Raw genomic sequence first — 27,778 nt, 5'->3', positions numbered from 1 at the left:
CAGTCCCACCACCTTACTCCATTCATTTCCCAGACAGATTTATGCGGAGAAAAAAATAGGCAGAGACAAAATCTTTTGTTTTTGTGTGTGTATTTAAACTTGCATTACTTAGTGCCAGAAGTACTTAACACAATTTTAACAGTTGGGTGGAAAACTTCAAAGCGTGGTCTTGAAAAACAAATTAAAACCATGCCGATACTCCAAATTGTTCATGTACAGCTTCAGTTTGACTTTGGGTGCCTCTACTTACGAATATCTACATACAAAAGTTTCAGGTTACAAATACCTGAAGGGGAAAATACTGCTTCTAGTTACAAAGGGGTTTCAGGATACAAAGTCGAAAATAGAGTACAGCGCACGGTGTTATTCGCAGGGTTGGGTAGGGTTACTTTAACTTGATTACTTTTAATTACTTTTGGATTACTCCAATACCAAATATGCTCATCAAAGACAAAAGAAACGAAATAGGAATAAAATGACTCCATTTTGTGCAGGCTTGGGGAGTAACGGAATACATGGAACGGCAAAAATGAGGTTGGATTGATTTTCATTTTGTTTCTGTGGCATTTTATGTTCGTTTTGCCGGAGATCAAAGCCAGGAGAGAAAGCTTACCGCGTGTTGTGAGTCATCATTTTCTTCATATTTAGTTTCTTTTGTCTTTTATTCGCATATTTGCTATTGGAGTCATCCAAAAGTCATTGAAAGTAATCCAGTTCAAGTAACCCTACCCAACCCCGGTTATTCGCCTTTACTGGCTATCGTTTCAAATCTGCCTGGCAAACTGTGTTGCTCTTCGTGTCACCGTCACAATTCAGAGTTCTTAGACGGGGAGGAGAAGCGATTTAAGCAAGATGGCTGGGAGGAGAACCAGCCCAAATTAAAGAGATTTTAGCAAAGTTCCACAAAGGAATTTGTGGAACGGAATCCCGTTGACAAGTCGGGCTATCGCTGTTTACGATGTCGCCTGGCGACTTTCCCATAGATTCCTTTGTTTTTTTTTACATCACGTACCTCTTGCTTTATGTTCATTGTGCGGCCATCTCATCTGAACATGTATTTGTTTCATGATCTGATGCTCTTTTGTGATTTCTTCCAAAAAAAAATGTACTTTTGCAGGGCTTGGAACGGATCAGCGCTTTTACATTGAAAACGCGTCTCGACTTACAACGTTTTCAATCGAAATTCGTAAGTAGAGGTACCGCTGTACCAGGTTTATGAGAACGACGGTCCATTCAGGCTTCAGTTGATAGTGCTTTGAATCCAGTCCTTGAACTTGAAGACGTCGACGTAGACGCCCGGCTTGTTTGGAAGACCGCATCCGATTCCCCAGCTCACGACTCCGCTCAAGTATTGTTGTCCGTCGTGCTCGCAGGCCAGAGGCCCGCCCGAGTCTCCCTGCGCCATAAAACAAACACCGCCGCTAAAAATCTCCCACTTTTCCCAGATGTTTACACCTTTTCCAGTCAAAATGGATGACCTGCGTGAATTATGTGGTCCAAGCTACGGCCCGCTGGCGACATCCAGCCGGTGTTCCCTCTAAGCTCGCACATTCTCAGCGCATAAGAAAATCTAGCCAAGCTCACAAAAATCAGGGCTCGAAATTGCTAATTAAGAAGCTAATTAAGTCAAAGTTACAGTGCATGAAGGTCAAAATACACGGGTTCCCCCGACGTTGTGTCCTAAACGCGGTATTTTGAAGTCGAGTCGAAGTAGAACGAAGTCGAGTAAAGTTAGTAGGGTTTGTCGGGAACCGGCTTCTTCGGCTCGGCTCACTCAAAGGAACCGGCTCTTTCGGGTCCTAAACGGCTCTTCTGGTGGTTTTTGCTTCTTTCATCCCAACATGACCAAATATGATGTAAAATGATGCACAAAATGACTTAAAGGAAGGGGGGAATAGAAAAAAAAAGAAAAAGAAAAAGTAGTGAAAAGCTGAGAAAAAAACGAAGCAAAAGGAAGAGAAGAAAAGAAGGCCAATTTTAGAAAAAAGCCAGAAAAAAAGAAAAGAAAGAAATGTAGGAAAAAAGTAAATAGAGAACCAAAAGAAAAAAAGGATAAGCTCTGAAAAAATAAACACAATGAGATTTTTTTTAAAGGAATTTTTAAAAAAGTAGAAAAAAAAACATGAAAAAATTTAAAACTTATACAAACTCTATGTTGGCAGAATTACTCAAATAAAAACAAGCATTAAGGTAAATAAATTTCCCAAGCGGGAGAGCACTTTCCTGTGGCCCACCCTCTCCCGTGTGTCTAGTTAACTTTATTCACACAGGAAACAGAAAAATACACCGGAAATGCAACTTCAAAATAAAAAGAGTACAAGACTGATAAACGTACAAGAGATGCAATTAGACTGATTATTGAAACGTTACTTCATGTGTGTGTGTGAAAGATTGTTTTTATATTTAGGAATATAAAAACAAGTTATTTTCACACAGTGAATTCTGAGAAATGTTACAACCAAAATGACCAACCTATCAACCACAAAAATGCCCTTATAGTAATATTGCGATCGAGAAACGCTACTGCAGAAATATTACTACAGAAATACAAAAAAAAAATACCAATACAGTTGTATTACAACGGAAAAACTGCAAAATTACAATTTCAGTAATACTACAACGTTTTTCTATGGGAATACTACAAAAACAAAACTACATTATTATTACAAAAATACTACAGATATATAACAAAAAGGTACCACAGAAATACTTTATAAAATAACATTACTGTATACTCCACAAATAAAACTATGGAAATACTACAAAAATAAAACTAAAGGTATACAACAAAAAAGGTGACTATTGAAATACAACAGAAATACGGAAATGCTACAAAAACACAACCACGGAAACCTCACCAAAAATACCCACCAAAAATAAAACTTCATCAATACTACTGTAGAAGGATTATTTTTTTGCCGTTGTGCTTGCAAGTTAAGGACTAAGAATAAAACTATTCATTTTTTGGTGCCAACTCTTTCCCAATGTCTCTTTGCATGTGTACAACAAAAAAACTACTACACAAAAACCACAAAAATGCTACAAAATAACTACAAAACAGATGTAGTACAACTGAAGGCCTAGGTGTGAAATGCACGGCCCGCCGCTTTACTACAGTAATACTTTAATACAAAAATACTACGACGGAAATATTTACCCGAGTATACTACAAAAAATACAAATACGGTAATATGAAAAATGATAATAAAGAAAATACGACAAATATACTCGCACAAGCACTTAATAGGTCGGAGACTACATCCGGGGCAGCCATTAAACCGGAAGAAGTAGAGCAAATGACAAATTTAAGAAGCCGGTAAAAGAAAGAGTAACAGAATTTTCACTGAAAGGATTGCTGGATAATAGTCCTCGATGGAGATTTTTTTTTGTCTTTTTTTAAAGAAGTACAAGACTTTTTACGAGAATTTGAGAAGTGGAACGGGATGTGATATTAGGGGGCGGTAGAGGACGCCAACTGCTGTTAGACTCGAAGAAGAAGAAGAAATCGCACGCGACATTTAAATCTCATGCTGACTGAGCAAGACGCCACCGGTAAGGAGCTGCTTAAATTCATTTTTACTGCTTGCTTAGGGTTTTTAGGTTGCTGCTGCTGTTGTTGTTATGATTAAATCTGACACGTTGTTTGCCGCTGCAAATGTTTAAACGATGTACTGTCGGTTGACGAGTCCACTTCCTTGTTTTGGAGTGATGCATTTTGGGAAACGTAGTCTAGCTGATACTGGTTGCTTGCAATGGTGTCCGTTTGTTTTAATGCAAATGATGTGAAATGTTGTTGTGGCGTCAGCAATGTAGTGTTAGAGGCCAATCATATTCATGGGCATAGGTTTTATTTATATACTTAATGTTTTAAATGAATGCATATTTTATTATTAGAAGTACAAGATCGGGCCTAAAAATTTAGCGTGACCCGGCCCGCCATGACCCCCAACCGACTAACCCGTTTGACAGGACTGCGTCCGAAGCAAACCCTAAACGTAATATTTTTGTCGGCTTTCAAATTGAAAAGTGTGGTCACTCCTGTATTAGAGCCACATTAACAAACTAATGTTATGGTAACAGCTAATCCACCTGAGTTCTTCTTGCAGGGCTCTTAACCATTTCCCAAACTTTTCCAGGACTATCAAAATAAGAAATGCAATTTGAATTGTGTATTTTGCAGGGCCACAAGTATATCTAGAATTTACATATGTAATTCTTATTCCTGTGTGTGCATTTTTGAAGACCTATGATTTGTAGACCTTGAGGTAATCGTAGGTATATGAGTGGGCTGGAATGGTACATATGTTATATATTTTTTTTAGAAAAATATATCTCCATGTAGGTGTTGGGTAAAACTGAGTAATATATAGCTTCCATTTTCAGTTGCAGAAAGTTCTTCCCTTTACAATTTACCACTGGTGTCAAGGTGGCCATTTTGGATGTAAATCTCTCAGAATTCAGTCTAATGAAAATAACTTGTTTTTATATTCCTAAATATAAAAACAATCTTTCTCACACACACATAAAGTAACGTTTCAATAATGAGTGTAATTACATCTTTTGTGCGTTGATCAATCTTATATTCTTTTATTGTGAAGTCGTGCTCATGTGTGTACTGTTTTCACTGACGTATAATAAAACACGGCCCTTTTTTCCCTTTTCAAGCAACTTGGAGCCTCGTGAGTACCTTGCAGCTGCTATTACCATGTAGTTTTTAACAATATATGTATTTTATCTGTGTAAATACAGACACCAAAGACTCTTAATAATGACTATCTTTGACAACTGGGAAACGATACCTTAATTTTTGCATAATTGATACGTAATACTTGTTCCAGTACACATTAAACAGTGCCCCCTTTAAGTGTAGCATGCAGCTGACCTTTTGGGTGCGACCCGGAGGCGGTAAACACGCTCTATAACAGTGGTCCCCAAACTACGGCCCGCTTCCACATTTGGTCCGGCCCCCTGAACAATACCAGAACGCATTTTGATTTTATATTTGATAATAAAGTTGGACTGTTCCTAAGTTATGAACTATTTTCATTTTTAACTATTAGTCAGTAACTATTTTATACGGCACAACGAGGGATGCTGACTAGTTAAAATGTTATATTTTGGTGTAAAGCAGAAAAAAGTGAAGTGCCAGTTTATCACCACTAGATAACATAGTCTCACAGGTCAGAGAAGGGTGTTTGGGGCAAGTCTCACGGGACCTCACGTGATTTCATGAGACTTGTTCAATAAATCACTCTTAATGTCAACAAGTAAATGGTGTCGTGTGAGACTGACATTTACCATCTATTTTGAAGGTGAGATGTACAATCAATGTTTACATTTAGGAACTCCTGCAATCATCACACTTTTTCTGTTACAAACTGACCCCGGCCCCTCATCAGAGAAGGGAAAAGTGACGTGGCCCTCACAGGAAAACGTTTGGGGACTCCTGCTCTATACGACAATGCCGTACAAACTAATGCCAGCTGCCGTTAATCGGGAGGGAAAAATAAAGTGTCGGCGTCGTTTTTAAGCAGAACCGTGGCAACACTTTCGAGCATTTACAAAGATGCAGCACTTACTTCACAAGAGTCCGTCCCTCCTTCCATGCGGCCCGCACACAGCATGCTGTAGTGCAACCTGTTTCCGTAAACGTGAGCCTGCCGACATTCCTGGTTGGAGATGATGAAGACGTGGGCGTCCAGAAGGTGGTTGCTACTTTTGCCTGTAAAGCAAAACTAGAATTGATCCAAATCACAATCGTTGTATGACAGAGTTGATAGAGAGGCATTGTGGCAAGTGATGGTCATGTATGGAGTGGGTGAAAGTTGTTGGAAGCATGTGGAAGAGTAGGGCGTGAGACAAGTGAGCAATGTCCCCGTTTGGGCTGTATTTAACTAGATTACTTTTAATGACTTTTGGATGACTCCAATACCAAATATGCAAAGAAAAGACAAAAGTTCGTTTTGCCGGAGATCAAAGCCAGGAGAGAAAGCTTACCGCGTGTTGTGAGTCATCATTTGATTCCTATTGAGTTTCTTTTGACTTTTATGAGCATATTTGGTATTGGAGTCATCCAAAAGTCATTGAAAGTAATCCAGTTCAAGTAACCCTACCCAACCCTGGTTGGTGAACAGTGTTGGGCGCAAAAACCGGAAACAAAATACTTAGTTTGTAGGTACTTCATTTAAAAAGTACTTGTTTTACCGCCTGGATTACTTAGTAACCAATTCCAGGGTTCGTACACCTTGTTTATAGCAAAGTTTGAATTTTTTTCCCAAAAGAAATCCAGTGTGATCGTGAAAAACCAGGCAAAAAAAATCAAGGGTGACATTTGGTTACGTATTTGTCACTTTGAGTCCTCATAGTTTGTATTCTTCCTTGTGTATTTAGCACTCGTTTTTGGTTGAAAAGCAGCCTACATAGATAGAATAGAATATACCTTTATTGTCATTGTTACCAGGGTTGGGTAGGGTTACTTGAACTGGATTACTTTCAGTTACTTTTGGATTACTCCAATACCAAATATGCTAAAAAAAGACAAAAGAAACTCAATATGAATCTCATCTCATTAGCCACACCGCTTATCCTCAGTAGGGTCGCGGGGGTGCTGGAGCCCATCCCAGCCATTCTGGGGCAGTGGGCAGGGGACACCCTGAACTGGTTGCCAGCCTATCGCAGGGCACACGGGGACAGACAACTCACAAGCTGTTTGTATTTATTTTCATTATGTTTCTGTCGCATTTTACGTTCATTTTGCCGGAGATCAAAGAGATCAAAGCCAGGAGAGAAAGCTTTCCGCGTGTTGTGAGTCATCATGTGATTCCTATTCAGTTTCTTTTGTCTTTTCTTAGCATATTTGCTATTGGAGTCATCCAAAAGTCATTGAAAGTAATCCATTTAAAGTAACCCTACCCAACCCTGGCCACTTTAGTATTTTTGTAATATTACTGTGATTGCTGTATAATTTTTTTTGATTTTTAGTATTACTGTAATAGTATTCTTTTGGTATTATCTTCAAAATCAAAACAAAGTAATAGACCTCTTTTTAATCGCGAGATTGGGTATTTAGTTTTGTAGTCATTTTGTAGTCATATTTTAGTTGTGGACAAACAAAGCGACAATGGGGTCGGATGTGGTACCAAAAAGAGAACTTTTATCAGTAGTACTGTTTTTATTCTTATGTATATACGTCATGATATTTCCACCATTTTTGTTTGGAGGGCCGAATGAAAAAAACCCGAGGGGCTGGATGCATTGTTCCCTGGAATTTTCCTTACGGGTCTGAGCGTTCACACAAAGTCGGTGAGCGACGCTTGAAACAACAATGAGCAACGGCAATCCCAAGCGCGGCAACTGAGTCATTATTAAACATGTCCAAAACTTGACATCAACTTACATTTTGTTACAGTTTCCGGCAATGCAAAATGATTTTTCTCTTTTGAATGAATTGACTCATGTACGATGGCCTACAAACGTCATTTGTTTTTACAATTCTTTCACAAGATATCCATTTCTTTTGATTTTCTGATATATTTTGTCGCATCATATTAACATTTTTGGGGGTTTATTTCGTCGGTTGCACGATACACAACTGTATTTAATCACAATTTTTTAGTGGAAGTACAATGTCGGCAACAAGATTCACTTGATACAATTGGAAATTATTTGAATGCAACACAAACTAGCCACATCTGGTTAGCTGCTCCTCTTGCACTACTGTAAAATACTATACATAGTCATAATTATTTAGTATATAATTAGTACTCAATACTCCAACTCAATACAACATTCTATTTATATCTGTACATTCAAGGAAACTGTGCGGGTCAGATTTATCGACATTTCGTGTCACGGTTGCCTTGGTGACCAGTCTGCCCCGCCCTCGGCGCAACAGCTGAAGCAGTTTGACTAATTGTATTTCTGCTACTTAAGACTGCATTGTGGGCTCTGCGGTGGCTGGTTCATTCTGTCACGAGACGTGGCGGCGTGGAAGGGGACCGGACCAGAACGGAGGCAGGAGGCATGAAGGAAGAACTCATACGCGTTGACGATCCATAAGTTTTATTTAATAAAATAAAAGTCGCCCAATACTCCGGGGCAAAACAGAACAATAAAGAGTTCCTCCGGCACGAACTCAACAGGAAAGGGCATAACAGACTAAAACGTGACAAGGCATAACAGACTAAAACAGGACAAGCATAACAGACGGGGACTGTGAATAACGAGTAATGAACCAGCCACCGCAGAGCCCACAATGCAGTCTTAAGTAGCAGAAATACAATTAGTCAAACTGCTTCAGCTGTTGCGCCGAGGGCGGGGCAGACTGGTCACCAAGGCAACCGTGACATTTCGTTCTGTATACACGTGTACTAGAATGACAATAAAGTAGATCTGTAACTTTTTCTTCTTTTTTCCCTTTTTTTCCAATTTTTTTTCAATTCTTTTTTCAATTCCTTTAAAAAAATCTCATTGTGTTTATTTTTTCCGAGCTGTTACTTTTTTCTTTTTGTTCTCTGTTTACTTTTTTCATACATTTCTTTCTTTTCTTTTTTTCTGGCTTTTTTCTAAATGTTTCCTTCTTTTTTTTCTCTTCCTTTTGTTTTTTTTCTCAGCTTTTCACTACTTTTTCATTTTGGTATTTTTTTCTTTTTTGTACTATTCCCCCCTTCCTATAAGTCATTTTGTGCACAATTTTACATCATATTTGGTCGCGTAGGGATTAAAGAAGCAAAAACAACATGAAGAGCCGTTTAGGACACGAAAGAGCCGGTTCCTTTAAGTGAGCCGAGCCGAAGAAGCCGGTTCTCGACAAACTCTAGTAACTTTACTCGACTTCGTTCTACTTCGACTCGACTTCAAAATACCGCATTTAGGACACATCGTCAGGGGAACCCGTGTATTTTGACCTTCATGTACTGTATCTTTGACTTAATTCACTTCTTAATCAATAATTTTGAGCCCTGATTTTTGTGCGCTGGCTGGATTTTCTTGTGCGCTGAGATTGTGCTCGCAGTGCACCACATTCACTCTAATTCTATACATTTTCAAGAATTTCAAGCAATTGTTTCGTATGAAATCCCTACTACTAGAAAACGCTGAATTATGCACGCTGCCCCTTTAAATAGACACACCTATTTCAGTTGATCCCCATCCAGATATGACACACTCCTTTCCGGCAGGGAAGTTCTGATCGGGTAGGCAGATGGTGCGGACATATCGCGTTTCCTTTGCACAGTAAGGTGAATCTGTGACTTGAAGTTGGAGGAGCGCTTTGAAAACAAGACATGGAAAATTACAAAAAGAGATCTAGCAATATTTCCCTTCATTTTTGTTCATTTCTCTCAGAGTAACTTCTACATTACATTTTGTACTTCTATGAGTATTCTTAAATCACTATACCTTTTTACCCCGAGTAGATTTGTGAAGAAGAAACCTTACTCCGCTACATCGAAGCCGTTACTTAAATCCCCTCGACGTCATTGGCCGTCTGTCTGTATCTGCTAAGGTGCATTTATCGTTTCTTTTATTTAGATTTGACCAGTGACCCCAAACAACTACCGGGTGAGACTTGTAAGCAGGGTTAGGAATATATATATATTTTTATTGTACTGTAAGCAAAGTGTATATAGTGATGAAGATAAGACCAATTGGTTGAATCGTCTCGTACGTGTTCAAAGAAATGCAGGAATCAAAATGACGTAAGAGGGAGTTCTTTTTATTGATACACAATTTCAACAAGAGACTCAGCGAATCCAAGATATGCGCGTGTCTTTATAGTTTTCAACATAGCACGTGTACCCGGTTTGGCCCCCGTCCCCTTTCACGTCCTTATTTGGAAGTGTTTTCAAGTTCATGCCAGTTTATGTCACCTTGCCTTTTGCCGTTATCTGTTGTCCTCCGTTAAGGAGGATTGTTTATACTAATTCGTCCGCTGAGACCTTCCCGAGATGTAAACAACATTTCTCCCAACTGTAAGCAAGTCTTTCTACATTTCTTTCTAAATGTACGCAAATCTATTCTACAAATGCAAGTTTATTTTCTACAACAATAGCTGTAGCCTCACACACACACACACACACACACACACACAGGGTTTTGGAGAGGACGTCGTTGGGCTTTCCCCCAAAATATACGCAGAGACTGAAATATGGAGGAAAGGGAACGTCCTTTATTCAGCAACACTCAAGCCACGTTCGTCCAAGAGATGCTGGGCTTTTTATACTGTGTTCAACAAGATCACGTGATGTTTTTCTCGGAATCGAAAGTGTTTTTTTTTCTCGGAATCGGCTCGCTTAGTCGGCAACTTGTGATTCCTTGTAATTTATTGATCGGATGGACTTTATTGATTTGATGATCTGAATGAATGGTTGTTTTAAAACAAAATCAATACGATGTTGCCACAGTTACGTGGTTGTTGAGTAGTTTATTTCGCCAAGTACTTTCTCTCAAGTAATTATTTGGATGACTACTTTTGACCTGAATCATAGTACTCTGAAGTAAGAGTACTTTTACTTGAGTCCAATTTTCCCACCTCCAACCACGACTAAGATTAACACATTCCGAATCGCGAAGTTCTCATGAATATTAAGAACGCAACTAGTATGTAACATATTACTGTGCTGAGCATTTGCTGATGCAGAGTGAGGCACGCAAACCTCTTGCCTCACCTGTCATCATAGAATTATACAATGTATTAAATGGTTTGTATTCAGCGTTAAAGAGCTTTGTCGTTTAACGTCACATTTCCTTTCCAAAATTGCTGAATTTTCATGAATATTATCATTGGAATGGGTATGTAATGTATAATTGTGCTGAGCAGATGCTGAGTGAGGCACAGATGTCTCGTGCCTCATGTCAGAGGGCGATAGTGAGACTAAAGAAGTGTGTTTATCTGGATTCTTATTCTATTTATGACGATGGCGAAGATGCCACAGCTGTTTCTATACATAAATTAGGCAAGTGCACTCAGTGGAGGCTGTGCCTCACCTGTCATCATGGAGATATACTATAAGAGATATTTTAAATGGTTAGATTTATTCAGTGTTTAATTTTCTTATTTAACTTCACAATTTGGGCTTTGAATTTTCACCTTATGAATATTTATCCATATGGCATGTCATGTATTACTGTGCAGATGCAGTGAGGCACGCAATTCTCGTGCCTCATGGCAGAGGGCGATAGTGAGACTAAAGAAGTGTGTTTATCTGGATTTTTATTCTATTTATGACAATGGCGAAGATGCCACAGCTGTTTCTATACATAAAATAGGCAAGTGCACTCAGTGGAGGCTGTGCCTCACCTGTCATCATGGAGATATACTATAAGAGATATTTAAAATGGTTAGATTTATCAGTGTTTAATTTTCTTATCTAACTTCACAATTTGGGCTTTGAATTTTCACCTTATGAATATTTATCCATATGGCATGTAATGTATTACTGTGCAGATGCAGTGAGGCACGCAATTCTCTTGCCTCATGGCAGAGGGCGATAGTGAGACTGAAGAAGTGTGTTTATCTGGATTCTTATTCTATTTATGACGATGGCGAAGATGCCACAGCTGTTTCTATACATAAATTCCACGCAATTGAGGCACGCAATTCTCTTGCCTCACGGCAGAGGGCGATGGTGAGAGCGAAGATTTTCAGCCCCAAACAATAGAATTAGTCGTAGTGTTAACAATTTGTTTTGTGAATTGAATGTGCCGTGCGGTATTTGAATTCTTCTCACTCTTTGTCGCCATCTCCTGGCTTAAAGTCAGGATGGCAGCCTTATTCAGAACGTTCATGAGTATTTTTTTTAGAATACCTCGAAGAAACTCTTTCTTGTTTTCGTTTTTTTTTGGGGGGGGGGTTCGGGTTGCCGTTTGGGCTGTATTTAACAAAAAACTACAACGACGAGCATAAACTCACTCTCCAATTTTCTACCTATGTGTGTTGTGGTTTGTAGTGGACCCAAATGCAGGTCAGCAGGATCTAAAGCAGGGGTGTCAAACTCATTTTACCTCGGGGGGGGCACACGAGAGAACAAACATTCTGTCGGGGGCCGGACTAGTAGATTCAAGAGAAAGAAAAAGAGAGATAAAGAAATAAGAGAAAGAGGGAGGGAAAAGAAGAGAGGGCGGGACAAAGAAAGAAAAAGAGAGAGCGTGAGAAACAAAAGATAAAAAGTCGTGAGGGAGGGGGAAAAGAAAGGGAGAGGAAGAAAGAGATCCAAAGAGAAATGGAAAGACGGAAGCAGAGAAAAGAGAAAAGAAAGCGCGAAGGGTAGGAAGAGAGAAAGAGAAAAGAGGGAAAAGGAAAAAAAGGAAGTTAGAGCAAAATAAGTTAAAAAGACAGAGGGAAAGAGGCAAAGAGGAACGAAGGAAGAGAAAAAGAGAGACACAAAGAGTGAAAGAGAAAAGAGTGGGAGAAAAGGAGAGAGAGAGAGAGAGAGATGTAGAGAGAGATATGTAGAGAAAGAGAGCTGTAGACCTGCCATCTAATGCTGATTAATCATACCCAGAGACTTGATACTCATTGTCAAGCTGCAACAAACCCTTTCCGATAGTTTTTTTTTAAACGCTACATAAAAGGAGCATCATTTGTGTTAGGGAGATGAGTTAGAGATGTTGTGTGAGAGAGAGAGAGAGGGAGAGACAGATGTAGAGAGATGTGAAGCGATGTAGAGAGAGAGCTGTAGAGATATTGAGAGAGAGATGTAGAGAAAGAACTGGAGAGATATGTAGAAAGAGAGAGAGAGATGTAGAGAGAGAGAGAAAAATACAAGTACAGTGTCTTTCTTTGAGGCACCTGGCTTTGACATATTTCAACCTGCAGCTTGTTTTTCTCTTGCGCTTCTCTGAGTGTTGTCTCGCCGGCCGGATTCAATCCCTTAGCGGGCCTGATCCGGCCCGCGGGCCGCCTTTTTGACACCTGTGATCTTGCTTGTTAAGTTACTCTTATGTGGTGTAAGGGTCTCTAGTGATCTTCCACCGTTTACCCGGGCTTCATTTAACTTTTTTTATTCTGACATTCGGAGTACTTGGCAGAAATTGCGATGCTTTGTTTAAATTACAGTCGGATTGTTTTAAAGCAAGGTGCTCAAAAACAATGGTGCTTATTCACAAAATCGCCAACAAAGTAACAAGAAAATATGTCGTCAAAAACGGCAATCAAACATTCTGAAGCGGAGAACAAAAACCAAACCTCACAAAGCAGGATGGAAAAGGGCGACGGCCGTACGGATCGCGATATTGACGGCGAAAGGTGAGGTTTGGTTTTTGTTTTTCGAGTTTAGACAATTTCATTGCAGTTTTTGACTTTTGTTTGTTACTTTGTTGAATGTTTTGTGCTGAAACGCCATTCTTTTTTTTAACATCGTGCCATACTTCCCGCGTTTGGGTCCACCTGGATGAACACATACTTAGCCGAGGACATCTTTTTTGCTTTCAACGGCGGGGCAGTGGTTAGCGCATGTGCGGCACAGTTCATGTCTTGGGAACCTCCTGCGTGGGTTCAAATCCAGCTCCAGACTTCCTGTGCGGAGTTTGTATGTTCTCCCCGTGCTTGCGTGGGTTTCCTCCGGCCACTCCGGTTTCCTCCCACATTCCAAAAACATGTATGTCAGGTGAATTAGCCGGTCCAAATTGTCCCTAGATGGGAATGAGCGAGCGAGTATAGTTCTGAGGTCATGAGATCGAACCTCCTGTGTGGAGTTTGCATGTTCTCCCTGTACTTGCGTGTGTTTCCTCCGGGCACTCCGGTTTCCTCCCACATTCCAAAAACATGCATTTCAGGTGGATTGGCCGGTCCAAATTGTCCCTAGGTGTGAATGAGCGAGTGAGTTGTCTGTCCCCGTGTGCCCTGCGACGGGCTGGCAACCAGTTCAGGGTGTCCCCTGCTCACTGCCCGATGATTGCTGGGATGGGCTCCAGCACCCCCGCGACCCTACTGAGGATAAGCGGTGTCGCTAATGAGATGAGACCTCAAAGGAAGTACCACACCCTTTCAGGTCGGGCGATCAAATCTATTTTGGACCTACCCAGGTCAGCAGAAATAGTACTGGGAGGAAGGACTTTGCGGACTACGCGGAGGAACTGGTCTGTTGGCTCCTCTCTGTCTATTTTCACACCTCCTAGCATCACTCGGTATTCATACTCGTTGTTTCTAGAAATCAAAACAAACACAAACATGTTTTTTTGAAGGAATACAGTTTCAAGAATGTCCCAACCGACAAACACGCTTTTGCCACCCAAAGAAAATCGGATGTAGTAATGAAGGCAGTCTTGGTGTTCATTTGAGCTGTGAAAAGTGATGGGTCCCGGGGAATCTATGGGTCCCAACAGAGATCTATGGCTCCCCAAAATTTAGTCTTATCCAGGTTGAAATTGTAAATCGGCGAAAAATATATCATATAAATCTAGATATTCATTCAGTTTGAATCATCACGGTTAATTGGTAATACTAAGCAGTTGTTACTTCAGATTTTTCAGTTCATATATCCTTCGTGGTTTGCTGTCCCGCCACAGTTGTAATGCCTTCTCAAGGTCCAATCCATTATCATCCTCCTCATAGCGTCACTAGGAATATAATTGAGTCCATTTTGGCAGAAAAGTCCTTTTCTTGCTAGGAGTTTTCTTGTTTATTTTCTTTCGTCGAATCGTTCGCTTCAACACGCGTGTTTTCCTTGCCTCCGCGATCTTCCGAAGAATTTCTCTGCCGTTTTTTCGTGCCGGAATTATTGCCGTTATCACTTTCTGCATTATGTTTTTCTCTTTTTCTCTTTCTCTCTCTCTGTTTCTCTCTTTCTCTCTCTCTCTCTCTCTCTCTCTCTCTGTGTCTCTCTCTCTCTGTGTCTCTCTGTCTTTTAAACTTATTTTGCTCTAACTTGCTTTTTTCCTTTTCTCCTTGGATTTCTTTCTTCCTCTCCCTTTCTTTTCCCCCTCTCTCACGACTACTCTTTTTATCTATTTTGTTTCTCACGCTCTCTCCCTCTCTCCCTTTCTCTGTCCCGCCCTCTCTCCTTTTCCCTCCCTCTTTCTTTTTTTTCTTTATCTCTCTTTTTTTTTTGTCTTTAATCTCCTAGTCCGGCCCCCTGACCGAATGTTTGTTCTACTGTGTGGCCCCCCGAGTTCAAATGACTTTGACACCCCTGGCTTAGAGGGAACATTGAAATGATTTATAAAACCGGGACATTTATTTGAAGGCCGGCATCCGGACGCTTTGGCTTTAAAATAACGTCCTTTTGTTCATTTTCTTCCATCAAATCGTTCGCTTCAACACGCGTGTTTTCCTTGACTCTCACTTAAAAGGGTGAAAAATAAAGCAAAATGACAAAAGAAAAAGGAGAAAATAACAAGCAAGAAAATGAATTATAGATGCTATGAAAAAACTGAAAGAGCAAAAACTGAAAATGGAGTAGCACCATTTTTGAAAACGGTACGTCCAATGAAAACATTATTTAAAAGAAGATACTTCTGTATAAACTCTCTCTCAAAGCGCCCCCTGCAGGACCAAAGCGGTATTACAACGAGATCCAATAGACTTATTCGCATCGTTTGAACGCGCTCCTAAATCGCGCGACGGGACGAACGGGTGACGAGTCGCTTCCAATGAGTATCAAGCCTCTGGGTATGATTAATCACCATTAGATGGCAGGTCTACAGCTCTCTTTCTCTACATAACTCTCTCTCTTTCTCTACATCTCTCTCTCTCTACATCTGTCTCTCCCTCTCTCTACATCTCTCTCTCCCTCTCTCTACATCTCTCTCTCTCTCTCTCTCTACATCTCTCCAGTTCTTTCTCTACATCTCTCTCTACATCTCTATCTCTTTCTCTCAACATCTATAAATATCTCTCCCTCTCTCTCTCAATATCTCTAAAGCTCTCTCTCTCTCTCTCTCTTTCTCAATATCTCTAGAGCTCTCTCTCTCTCTCTCTCTCTCTCTCTCTCTCTCTCTCTCTCTACGTCTCTCTCTCTACGTCGCTCTCTCTCTCTCTACATCTCTCAATATCTACAGCTCTCTCTCTCTCTACATCTCTCTCTACATATCTCTCTCTCTCTCTTTCTCTCTGTCAATATCTCTACAGCTCCCTCTCTACATCGCTTCACATCTCTCTACATCTGTCTCTCCCTGTCTCTCTCTCTCTCTCTTTCTACATATCTCTCCAGTTCTTTCTCTACATCTCTCTCTCAATATCTCTACAGCTCTCTCTCTCTCTCTCAATATCTCTACAGCTCTCTCTATACATCGCTTCACATCTCTCTACATCTGTCTCTCCCTCGCTCTACATCGCCCTCTCCCTCTCTCTACATCTCTCTCTCTCTCTCTCTCTCTCTCTCTCAATATCTCTACAGCTCCCTCTCTACATCGCTTCACATCTCTCTACATCTGTCTCTCCCTCGCTCTACATCTCCCTTTCCCTCTCTCTACATCTCTCTCTCCCTAACGCAAACGATGCTCCTTTTATGTAGCGTTTAAAAAAAAAAACTATCGGAAAGGGTTTGGTGCAGCTCGTCAATGAGTATCAAGTCTCTGGGTATGATTAATCACCATTAGATGGCAGGTCTACAGCTCTCTTTCTCTACATAACTCTCTCTCTTTCTCTACATCTCTCTCTCTTTTTTTACATCTCTCCAGTTCTTTCTCTACATCTCTCTACATCTCTATCTCTTTCTCTCAACATCTATAAATCTCTCTCTCTCTCTCGATATCTCTACAGCTCTCTCGCTCTCTCTCTCTCGATACCTCTACAGCTCTCTCTCTCTCTCTCTCACAACATCTCTCTCTCTCTCTCTCTCTCTCTACATCTCTCTACATCTCTCTACATCTCTCTACATCTCTCTACATCTCTACATCTCTACATCTCTCTCTCTCTCTCTACATCTCTCTACATCTCTCTACATCTCTCTACATCTCTCTACATCTCTCTCTCTCTACATCTCTACATCTCTCTCTCTCTACATCTCTACATCTCTCTCTCTCTACATCTCTACATCTCTCTCTCTCTACATCTCTACATCTCTCTCTCTCTACATCTCTACATCTCTCTCTCTCTACATCTCTACATCTCTCTCTCTCTACATCTCTACATCTCTCTCTCTCTCTACATCTCTCTCTCTCTCTCAACATCTCTACATCTCTCTCTCTCTCTCAACATCTCTACATCTCTCTCTCTCTCTCAACATCTCTACATCTCTCTCTCCCTAACGCAAACAATGCTCCTTTTATGTAGCGTTTAAAAAAAAAAAAAAAACTATCGGAAAGGGTTTGGTGGAGCTCGTCAATGAGTATCAAGTCTCTGGGTATGATTAATCACCATTAGATGGCAGGTCTACAGCTCTCTTTCTCTACATAACTCTCTCTCTACATCTCTCTCTCTCTACATCTGTCTCTCCCTCTCTCTACGTCTCTCTCTCTCTCTCTCTCTTTTTACATCTCTCCAGTTCTTTCTCTACATCTCTCTACATCTCTATCTCTTTCTCTCAACATCTATAAATCTCTCTCTCTCTCTCTCTACATTTCTACATCTCTACATCTCTCTCTCTCTCTCTCTCTCTCTCTCTCTCTCTCTCTCTCTCTCTCTCTCTCTCTCTCTCTCTCTCTCAATATCTCTACAGCTCTCGCTCTCTCTCTCTCTCTCTCAATATCTCTACAGCTCTCGCTCTCTCTCTCTCTCTCTCAATATCTCTACAGCTCTCGCTCTCTCTCTCTCTCTCTCTCTCAATATCTCTACAGCTCTCGCTCTCTCTCTCTCTCTCTCTCTCAATATCTCTACAGCTCTCGCTCTCTCTCTCTCTCTCTCTCTCAATATCTCTACAGCTCTCGCTCTCTCTCTCTCTCTCTCTCTCTCTCTCTCTCAATATCTCTACAGCTCTCGCTCTCTCTCTCTCTCTCTCTCTCTCTCTCAATATCTCTACATCTCTCTCTCCCTAACGCAAAAAACTATCGGAAAGGGTTTGGTGGAGCTCGTCAATGAGTATCAAGTCTCTGGGTATGATTAATCACCATTAGATGGCAGGTCTACAGCTCTCTTTCTCTACCTAACTCTCTCTCTTTCTCTACATCTCTCTCTCTCTCTACATCTGTCTCTCGCTCTCTCTACATCTCTTTCTCCTCTCTCTACATCTGTCTCTCTCTCTTTCTACATCTCTCCAGTTCTTTCTCTACATCTCTCTCTACATCTATGAATCTCTCTCTCTCTCTCTCTCTCTCTCTCTCTCTCTCAATATCTCTACAGCTCTCTCTCTCTCTCTCTCTCTCTCTCTCTCTCTCAATATCTCTACAGCTCTCTCTCTCTCTCTCTCTCTCTCTCTCTCAATATCTCTACAGCTCTCTCTCTCTCTCTCTCTCTCTCTCTCTCTCAATATCTCTACAGCTCTCTCTCTCTCTCTCTCTCTCTCTCTCTCTCAATATCTCTACAGCTCTCTCTCTCTCTCTCTCTCTCTCTCTCTCTCAATATCTCTACAGCTCTCTCTCTCTCTCTCTCTCTCTCTCTCTCAATATCTCTACAGCTCTCTCTCTCTCTCAATATCTCTACAGTTCTCTCTCTCTAACGCAAATGATGCTCTTTTTTTATGTAGTGTTTAAAAAAAAAAACATCAAAGGGTTTGTTGCAGCTCGTCAATGAGTATCAAGTCTCTGAGAACGACTAATCACCATTAAATGGCAGGAGTGATCCTGTCTTTGTCCACACATCAAGGAAGCCCCCCTTTTCCTAGTTTTGCTTCCTGTACCCAGCGATTGAAGTGGCCCATACGGCGAGTAGGCGTAGTGAAGGAGTGTGATGAGAAAAGCCAAAATGTGGATAAGGACGGACGGACGCTCCCACGGAACTATTTACTTGCCAAAAAAGATAATGAAATGCCATCGTCAAGGCAGAGAGGGACGACGTTTCGAGTTCAAATGAGTGATCTAGATTGTAATTCATTTGCAGAATATATTGGTGACATCAATATAATCTCACCGTTCAACAATAAAAATAGTCATATAGTTGATAATGATAGTTACAACAACAAAGATAGTAGTCATGTTCATACTGTACTGTGGATATAATAATTATCTATACTCTGACAATATTGCTTTTCGGTGTCTGGATTTCAACCTGTGAATATTTGGACGTTGTTCAAGGAATTCAATGTGTGAACCGTTTTTTTGATCCATTTGTTTTTTTTTTGAGGGGAAAAAAAGGACATTTTTGAAAAAGTAAGAAAACCTTCAAACACAGGTTTAAAACTGTGTGAGATAGCGTACCTATTTGGCAGAAGTGTCCGGTGAATCCCGCCGGACACGTGCAATTGGCTCGTTGATTGAGCTGGGTACAAATTCCTCCGTTGAGGCAGGGATTGGGAATGCAGGGGACGGCTTGAATTGAGAAACACAGGAACGGTAATTAGATCGGGCATTCGGGACGACTTCAATGACGAAAATTCTTAGCTCCATATAACTTTGGGTCTGGGGGCCTATCGCAGCCCCTACAATGATAGCTTGAGGCCTCCGCCTTAATAGGAAAGGTAAAGAGACCTCGCGAGTATGATTTTCCACTCGATTTCGCCAAAAACGAGTGCTAGAAGCACGACTGAAGAAGACGAAATACGGAGACTCACAGTGACCGAAACGCATCCTATTACCTTCGGAAAGAAGAGCGACAAAGAAGAAAAAAGACATTTAAAGAAAGGACGATAAAAGCAAAAAGAAAAAGACGAAAAGTAACACTCAAGAAAAAAGGAGAATAACAAAAAGGCTAGCCGACCAAAGAAATGCAGTAAGCAGCCAGGATAACCAGGAGCCAATGACAAAAAAACAGCGACGGCAACAAACACAAATCCAGCCGTGAAAAACAATGGTAGGCAACAGGACAGCCAGCTCACCGACTGCCAACAAGGAAAACCCACAGTCGGCCTAATGAACGGAAAATGATACCGGTACTTGAGGTTTGATGCAGACCTGCAGAGTCCGGGTCCCGTTGAAAGTAATCCAAGGAAAAAAGTGTATATTTCCAAAAGTAAGGGTGGGAAAATATATATAATTATATATATCCACTATTGTCTGCCGCGTCCACAAACACGTCTCACCTTTACTCCACTTCCCGTCAGCCCGCGTTTGCTCCGCCCCTTCTTTTTCGCTCGTGGAAAACGTATCAGAATAAGTCTCTAAAATAAATACATTACAAAAAATAGAATAGAATCGAATAGAATATGCCTTTATTGTCATTGTTACAACATGGGATATGCTGTGACAACGAAATTGGACGACTCCAGTCCCACATTTACAGTGAGGATAAGGAAACAAAGAAACAAAGGAACAAAGTACTAACTGACTTATATAAAACTTAAATACAGTTGCAAATACATATTATACATGGTTACACATACTTTCAAAGAAAGACGGTACACCGAGAGAGTTTTCAAAGCTTTAATCATAGTAATATAACTTTCATCCCAAACCGTGACTGTGACAGGTAGCAACACGCTACTAGCAACACGCTCGCAAAACCGTAAACTTTCATCCCGCCGCATCACTGAATAAGCCGCAGGGTTGAACGTTTGGGAAATAAGTAGCGGCTTATAGTCCGGAAGTTACGGTACTCAGAAATATGCAAACAATAATTATCGTCATACCATTTTTTCAATCATAAAAATGAATATATTTGAACTGTAATTACACCATTCGAACACCGTAACCATGTATAATATGTATTTGCAACTGTATATTTTTGTAATGTATTTATTTCAGAGACTTATTCTGATATGTTTTGCACGGGCGGATGAGAAAGAAGGGGCGGAACAAACGGGGGGTGACAGGAAGACCTGTTTGTGGACGCGGCGGACAATAGTGGATTGATATTTTTCCCACCCTTATCTTTGGAAATAGACACTTTTTTCCTTGGATTACTTTAAACGGGACCCGGACTCTGCAGGTTTGCATCAATCCTTAAGTACCGGTATCATTTTCCGTTCATTTTGCCGGCTGTGATTTTTGGACTGGGTACTTTAATGAAGGACATTCCGTTTCAATCACGGGACTTAAAGTCGGGTTTGTGTTAATTTTGTGTTTGTGTTACATTTTTCAATGTAGGCGCATGCGGCTTATATACAGGTGCGGCTTGTGTAAGTACAAAATCGGTTTTCCTCTTAAAATGTGGTGGGTGCGGCTTATAATCAGGTGCGCTCTATAGTCCGGAATTTACGGTATTTCAAAAAGAAAGAAGCGATTCTCTTGGTCACGGGTGGTCAAACTACTGCCGGCGGGCCACATGCGGCCCCCCCCAGGCTTTCTCATCCAATTTCGATACATTTAAAGGAAAAGTACTCACGTTGGAGACAGCTCGGTCCTTGGAAAGGGAACGTGCATTTGCACTCGTGGAACGTAGGTTCCTTCACGTTCAATACGCAGTCACCAGAACCGCAATCGATCCCCTTGCAGAAATCTTTCACTAATATTAAAAACCAAACACAGATTAAGCGAAAACCTTCTCTCATACCGAATCGTGAAAAAAAGAAAACAAAAGTGTGATTAATCCTTGTCTCACGCACACATTGTCCCACCGCAACTGTGTCTGTATGCAGTTTATCAAATGTGATCACGGGGCTCTTGGTTGCTTCTCTGATTAGTTTACTCCTTGATTCGGGTGAATATTTACAGAGACGGCTAGGTCTTAATATTATTGCTCACACAGTGCTTTGGGAGATGTGTAATGTTAGGAATTAAACTATTAAAATGTATCGTTTACCAAATTGTTCGAATGAGTTATCTGACTCCATTAACCAAACACAACCTGCATTCTCCTAACAATGCATGCTCGTTTCTTTTTGTGAAAAGACGGACAAGAGACCGGCATTTCCACACGGGGGCAGATTTATTTTCTTAAATAATTGAACTAAGTGAACTCCATCGAATTAGCCAAATCAGTGTCTCTCTCGTTCCCCCTCGATCTTCTGAAACTCTTCTCTCGGCCCACGTCTCTCTCCCAAGCTGGCGAGTCGGCTCCTCCCATGGGCGGGCCGGGCTCCACCTCGTCTCCTCGATGTTTGGACCCCGAGCGATTATCAAATCAGTGCCTGGACTTCTCCGTCAGAGTCCTGTTATCAATAGAACTAAACAAAACATTCGCATTTGGAACGGCGTGACCCGTCATTGAACTTAAGCCTTCTCTGTGAAAAATCTTCATTGCATTTAATAAATGTAACTTGTATAAAATCCTTTATAGTAAAATGTATAAGATCTTTCAGTAATTGTTGCAAAATCGTCTTGTATCCCATTCCTGCTTCGAACTTTTCCGCACCTTTCCCCGCCTAGTTTGTTCTTTGGTTTTTCAGGTGCATTTAAACTAAGAGTCAAGGACACACAGCTCCACTCTTATGTCCTTGTTAATCATTGAGGTCGACATTGGATCATTCAGAAGTCATCGGGGAACTTTTGGAGTCGGTCGACTGAGAGGAGAGGGGGCCAATGGTTTTGCAACACCTCCTTTCCCCCCCCTTCCCTCAAAATACTTCGTTTTCACGTCACGATTGTGTCTGACATGTTGTTCGTTCCTATAGAAATATTTTCAGTTTCTTAGCTTCAAGTTGGAAGCCCGAAATGTGGCAATATGACAACAAAAATAGTTCTTTGAGGTGGGGGTTCGATACTTTCGCAAGCCACCGCATCAAAGAGAGACACTGGATAGCTAAAGTAGCATGCAATGACCACCAGATACTACTATTCCTAAACAGAAAAACTAATATTGCAGCGAAATTAGTAAAACGAGAGGACAGTGGAGTGCCGGGATTGTGTTATTTTGTTTGTTACCAACGTTTTGCTTCTAACCACATGCATACCGTAAATTCCGGACTATAAGCCGCTACCTTTTTCCCAAACTTTCAACCCCGCGGCTTATTCAGTGATGGGGCCAATTTATGTCGTTTTTCTAACGGCCGCTAGCGCCGCTCGCGTGTTGCTACCATTAACTGCCCTGTCAAAGCTATATTATTATTATTAAAGCTTTGAAAACTCTCTGGGTGTACCGTCTTTCTTTGTAAATATGTGTAACCCGTGTATAATATGTATTTGCAACTGTAGATTTTTGTCATGTATTTATTTGAGACACTTATTCTGATATGTTTTGCACGGGTGAACGAAAAAGGAGGGGCGGAACAAACGCGGGGTGCCGAGTTTAAGTGGGGACCGCTAAAGGTGAGGGACAGACAAGGAAAGAAGAGGGGGTAAAAAGTTGGTTAAAGAAAAAGGAGTTGCGTGAGTAAATGTGTTCAACTGATTTATTTTTCCCACCCTTACCTTTGGAAATATACACGTTTTTCCTTGGATTACTTTCAACGGGACCCGGACTCTGCCGGTCTGCATCAAACCTTAAGTACCGGTATCATTTTCCCGGCTGTGATTTTTGGACTGTGGACTTTAATGAAGGACATTTAGTTTCAATCGCGGGACTTGAAGTCGGGTTTGGGTTCATTTTGTGTTTGCGTTACATGTTTCAATGTGGGCGCATGCGGCTTATATACAGGTGCGGCTTGTGTATGTACAAAATCGGTTTTCCTCTTAAAATGTGGTGGGTGCGGCTTATAATCAGGTGCGCTCTATAGTCCGGAATTTAAGGTAAATAGAATTTTTGACACAGGATACTTCAATAGTGTAATAAACCAACCTTGTTTACACCTTTTGCCCATGAAAGGCTCAGGACAGGAACACGTCACACTGGTGTCGGAATGAACGCTGCAGATTCCATTGTTGAAACAAGGATTTACATGACACGGATCTAGGGAAAAAATTAAATGTAAAAGAGATCTTATTTTGAAAACCTTAATGTTTAAAAAAAAAAAATGATCGTTAATAGTTTGGTGCAGCTCATCAGTGTTTATCTTAAGTCCCAGAGTATGATAAATCCGCATTAGATGGCAGGAGAGGCTTCGATCAGATCTTTGTCCACACATCGAGGAAGCCCCCTCTTCCTAGTTTTGCTTCCCGTATCCAGCGATTGAAGTGTCTACCTGGCCTATACGGCGAGTAAGTGTAGTGAAGGAGTGAGATGAGAAAAGCCAATATATGGGTAAGGACAGACGGATGCTTCTACAAAGCTTTTAAAAAGAAAGTGAAGTGCCATTATTTTTCTTCGGGGCGGAGAGGGATGACGTTTCGTGCACGCCCGGGGAACACGATCGCCACGGTGACCGCAATTGAAATATCAGCTGCTGAAAATTTCTCGCAAAGTTTATGCATAACTTGAGTGTAAAAGAGATTTTTGTCCTTCGTAGACTTATACAATAAATAGAAATGAGTCCATTTTACATTTTCAAAACAAGGATTTACATGACATGGACCGAGATCTAAGGAAAAGATTAAATGTATAAGATATATTTTTGTCCTTCACCTACTTATAAAAAACATCTAAATAGTAATGAGTCGTGTTTATTTATGACACCCTTAATCACAAAGAGTCTCAAAGGACTGCACAGACCACAGATAATTGCAAACTACAGACTATTATGACACCATGCCCTGAACTAAAACCTACATGAGGGCAAGGAAAAACTAAAAAAAAACTCAACATGAGGAAAATGAAGAAACCTTGAGAAGGGACAGTCTAAAAGGACTGCACAGACCACAGACTATTGCAAACTACAGACTATTATGACACCATCCCCTGATCTAAAACCTACATGAGGGAAAGGGAAATCTCAAAAACCTCAACATGAGGAAAATAACGAAACCTTGAGAAGGGACAGTCTAAAAGGACTGCACAGACCACAGATTATTGCAAACTACAGACTATTATGACACCATGCCCTGATCTAAAACCGACATGAGGGCAAGGAAAAACTCAAAAAAACCTCAACATGAGGCAAATGAAGAAATCTGCGCAAGGGCAGATTTTTTTTTAGCAATTATATATCAATTTCACATTTTAAATGTTTATCATATTCCAAAATTGAACAAAAACACATTTTTTTTCTATCTGCCTAAGAATTAGGATTTGTCGATTAATCGAAAGAAAAAAAAATAGCGACAGATTCATGGATTACTATAGTAATAGTTAGGTGCAAATTTCTCGACGTACGAGTGTTTGAAAACAATTCACGTTGTAGTATTTTTGTAGTATGGTGTTACTGTGGTTTTGTTTTTGGAGTATTTTTGTGATATTTCAGGAGAATTTTTGTAGTATTGCTATAGGTGTCATGAATAAAATGACTCCATTTTGGGAGTCTTGGGAAGTAACAGAATACATGGAATGGTGAAAATGATGTTGGCAAGCTATTTTTATTTCTTTTCATTTTGTTTCTGTGGCATTTTATGTTCGTTTTGCTGGAGATCAAAGCCAGGAGAGAAAGCTTACCACGTGTTGTGAGTCATCATTTTATTCCTATTTAATTTCTTTTGTCTTTTCTTAGCATATTTGGTATTGGAGTAATCCAAAAGTTATTGAAAGTAATCAAGTTAAAGTAACCCTACCCAACCCTGGTTGGTGAACAGTGTTGGGCGCAAAAACTGGAAACAAAATACTTAGTTTGTAGGTACTTCATTTAAAAAGTACTTTTTTACCACCTGGATTACTTAGTAACCAATTTCAGGGTTTAACACGTTGTTTATAGCCAAGTTTTAATTTTTTTCCCAGAAGAAATCCAGTGTGATCGTGAAAAACCAGGCAAAAAAATTAAGGGTAACATTTGGTTATGTTTTGAGTCCCCATAGTTTGTATTCTTCCTTGTGCATTTAGCACTCGTTTTTGGTTGAAAAGCAGCCTACATAGATAGAATAGAATAGACCTTAATTGTCATTGTTACCAGGGTTGGCTAGGGTTACTTTAACTGGATTACTTTCAATGACTTTTGGATTACTCCGATACCAAATATGCTAATAAAAGACAAAAGAAACTAAATAGGAATCAAATGACTAAAAATGATGTTGGCAAGCTGTTTGGATTTATTTTCATTATGTTTCTGTGGCATTTTATGTTCGTTTTGCCGGAGATCAAAGCCAGGAGAGAAAGTTTACCACGTGTTGTGAGTCATCATTTGATTCATATTTAGTTGATTTTGTCTTTTATTCGCATATTTGCTATTGGAGTCATCCAAAAGTCATTGAAAGTAATCCAGTTCAAGTAACCCTACCCAACCCTAGTGGTTACATGCTAGAACCGGACCTCCAGATCTTGGATTTGATTGGAACGTTTGCCCGAAGCGAGGCCATATTTACCGATTTTGCCCGGCTGGAAAACAAAAAGCGACAAAAACACATCAGGTTAGGCTAAGTCTGGATTTTCAAAACGGTCAAGACTCACAGAGATGCGGATTCCTTGAACTCCGAGTAAACTCAATCCCACAGCGAGTCGCAGGCTCAAAAGCAGCATGGCATCCGGTGGCATAAGAGATAATGGCTATCGAAATCCGGCATTCTTAAATATATCGATTTCGGCCAATCGCCTTTGACCGGATTTTGTGTGCTTTTCGGCTCGGTGCTGAAGCTAACCTTTGTTTTATTGACTTGTCCTGGTTACCTTGTAAACAACTGAAGTGAAAGAACATAACTATCGTATATTCGGTGAAGAAAAGAAGTATTTTAAACAACCTGCTATTTAGCCGTTTCTCCTACTTTGTCATGGTAGGTGCATGTCCACTGTGAGGGAGATAAACTAAAAAGAAAAATCCAGAAATGACAATGCATGATTATTTGAAGATTTATTTGTGTGATTATAGCTGCTAATAATTATTTGAACACCTGAGAAAGTAATTGTTAATATTTGGTACACAGGGTTGGGTACGGTTACTTTAACCTGGATTACTTTCAATTACTTTTCGATTACTCCAGTAGCAAATATGCTGATAAAAGACAAAATAAACTAAATATGAATAAAATGACTACATTTTGTGCAGGCTTGGGGAGTAACGGAATACACGGAACGGGAAAAATGATGTTGGACAGCTCTCATCTCATTAGCTGCACCGCTTATCCTCAGTAGGGTCGCGGGGGTGCTGGAGCCCATCCCAGCAAGCAGTGGGCAGGGGACACCCTGAACTGGTTGCCAGCCAATCGCAGGGCACACGGGGACAGACAACTCACAAGCTGTTTGTATTTATTTTCATTATGTTCCTGTCGCATTTTATGTTCGTTTTGCCGGAGATCAAAGAGATCAAAGCCAGGAGAGAAAGCTTACCACGTGTTGTGAAACATCATTTTATTGCGGGAATAGCCAAACACAGCTAAAATAATGAACTGTTCTGTCCAGTATATAAAGGGCACAGTTTTACCTCAAGTTCACTCAGGGTGTCACAACAACGGACTCCGTTTTGACTGTACATCGCCGAAAAATCCTTTAAATGAAAATTAATGAATCTCTACCCTCCGTTGCAACACTTTATGATTAAAAACCCACGCAACAAACTGTAATTACACACAAAGGCTAGCCAAGTACGAAGCTATTTAACACAGCACATTCCCTTCTGTCTGACACGGGCCCACTGAAGGGAAATACATCCATAAACTTTTCCTTTGCAATTATTTGTGACATATATTCAAAAGAACTCTGCTTGCACCTTGTTATGAAAATCATTATTTACCCCAGCACAAAATGAAGACCCAGGCTCTGGCATTATTCTTATTTCATTTTTCTTTTCAAATCATTTAACATCAGAGAAATCAAATGCGCTGAAATATTAGTTTTGGTCTAGAGAGCAGGTTTTGCAGTGATGCTGAATTTTGTCTTAAAATATATGGTATGGCACAAAATATTTTCCTATGACGTATTTTTTGAACCTAAGCCCTTTTATTATTTCAGCTATGGCTATTATGGCTATAATGTACT

The 27,778-nt window shown here is 40.4% G+C and overlaps 1 protein-coding gene across 1 annotated transcript; it reads right to left on the bottom strand.

Annotated features, from left to right (window-relative positions):
• Positions 1–73: 73 nt before the first annotated feature.
• LOC148347819 (uncharacterized) lies at positions 74–26,349 on the bottom strand. The gene is made up of 7 exons (XM_088324283.1): positions 26,258–26,349; positions 23,627–23,737; positions 21,296–21,415; positions 19,128–19,344; positions 7,278–7,281; positions 5,580–5,735; positions 74–1,396 (listed from the first exon to the last, which is right to left on the bottom strand). The coding sequence occupies exons 2-7, from the start codon at positions 23,646–23,648 to the stop codon at positions 1,241–1,243; spliced, it is 675 nt and encodes a 224-aa protein (XP_088180409.1). The 5' UTR covers positions 23,649–23,737; positions 26,258–26,349; the 3' UTR covers positions 74–1,240.
• Between the last annotated feature and the right edge of the window lie 1,429 nt (positions 26,350–27,778).

The sequence above is a fragment of the Urocampus carinirostris genome, chromosome 19 (genome assembly GCF_059441175.1).
Source record: "Urocampus carinirostris isolate Australia breed hairy pipefish chromosome 19, RoL_Ucar_1.0, whole genome shotgun sequence".
In the NCBI taxonomy this organism is placed as follows: Eukaryota; Metazoa; Chordata; class Actinopteri; order Syngnathiformes; family Syngnathidae; genus Urocampus; species Urocampus carinirostris.
Note: the sequence above shows the minus strand (reverse complement) of the source record. Positions and strands in the feature narration are given on the sequence as shown.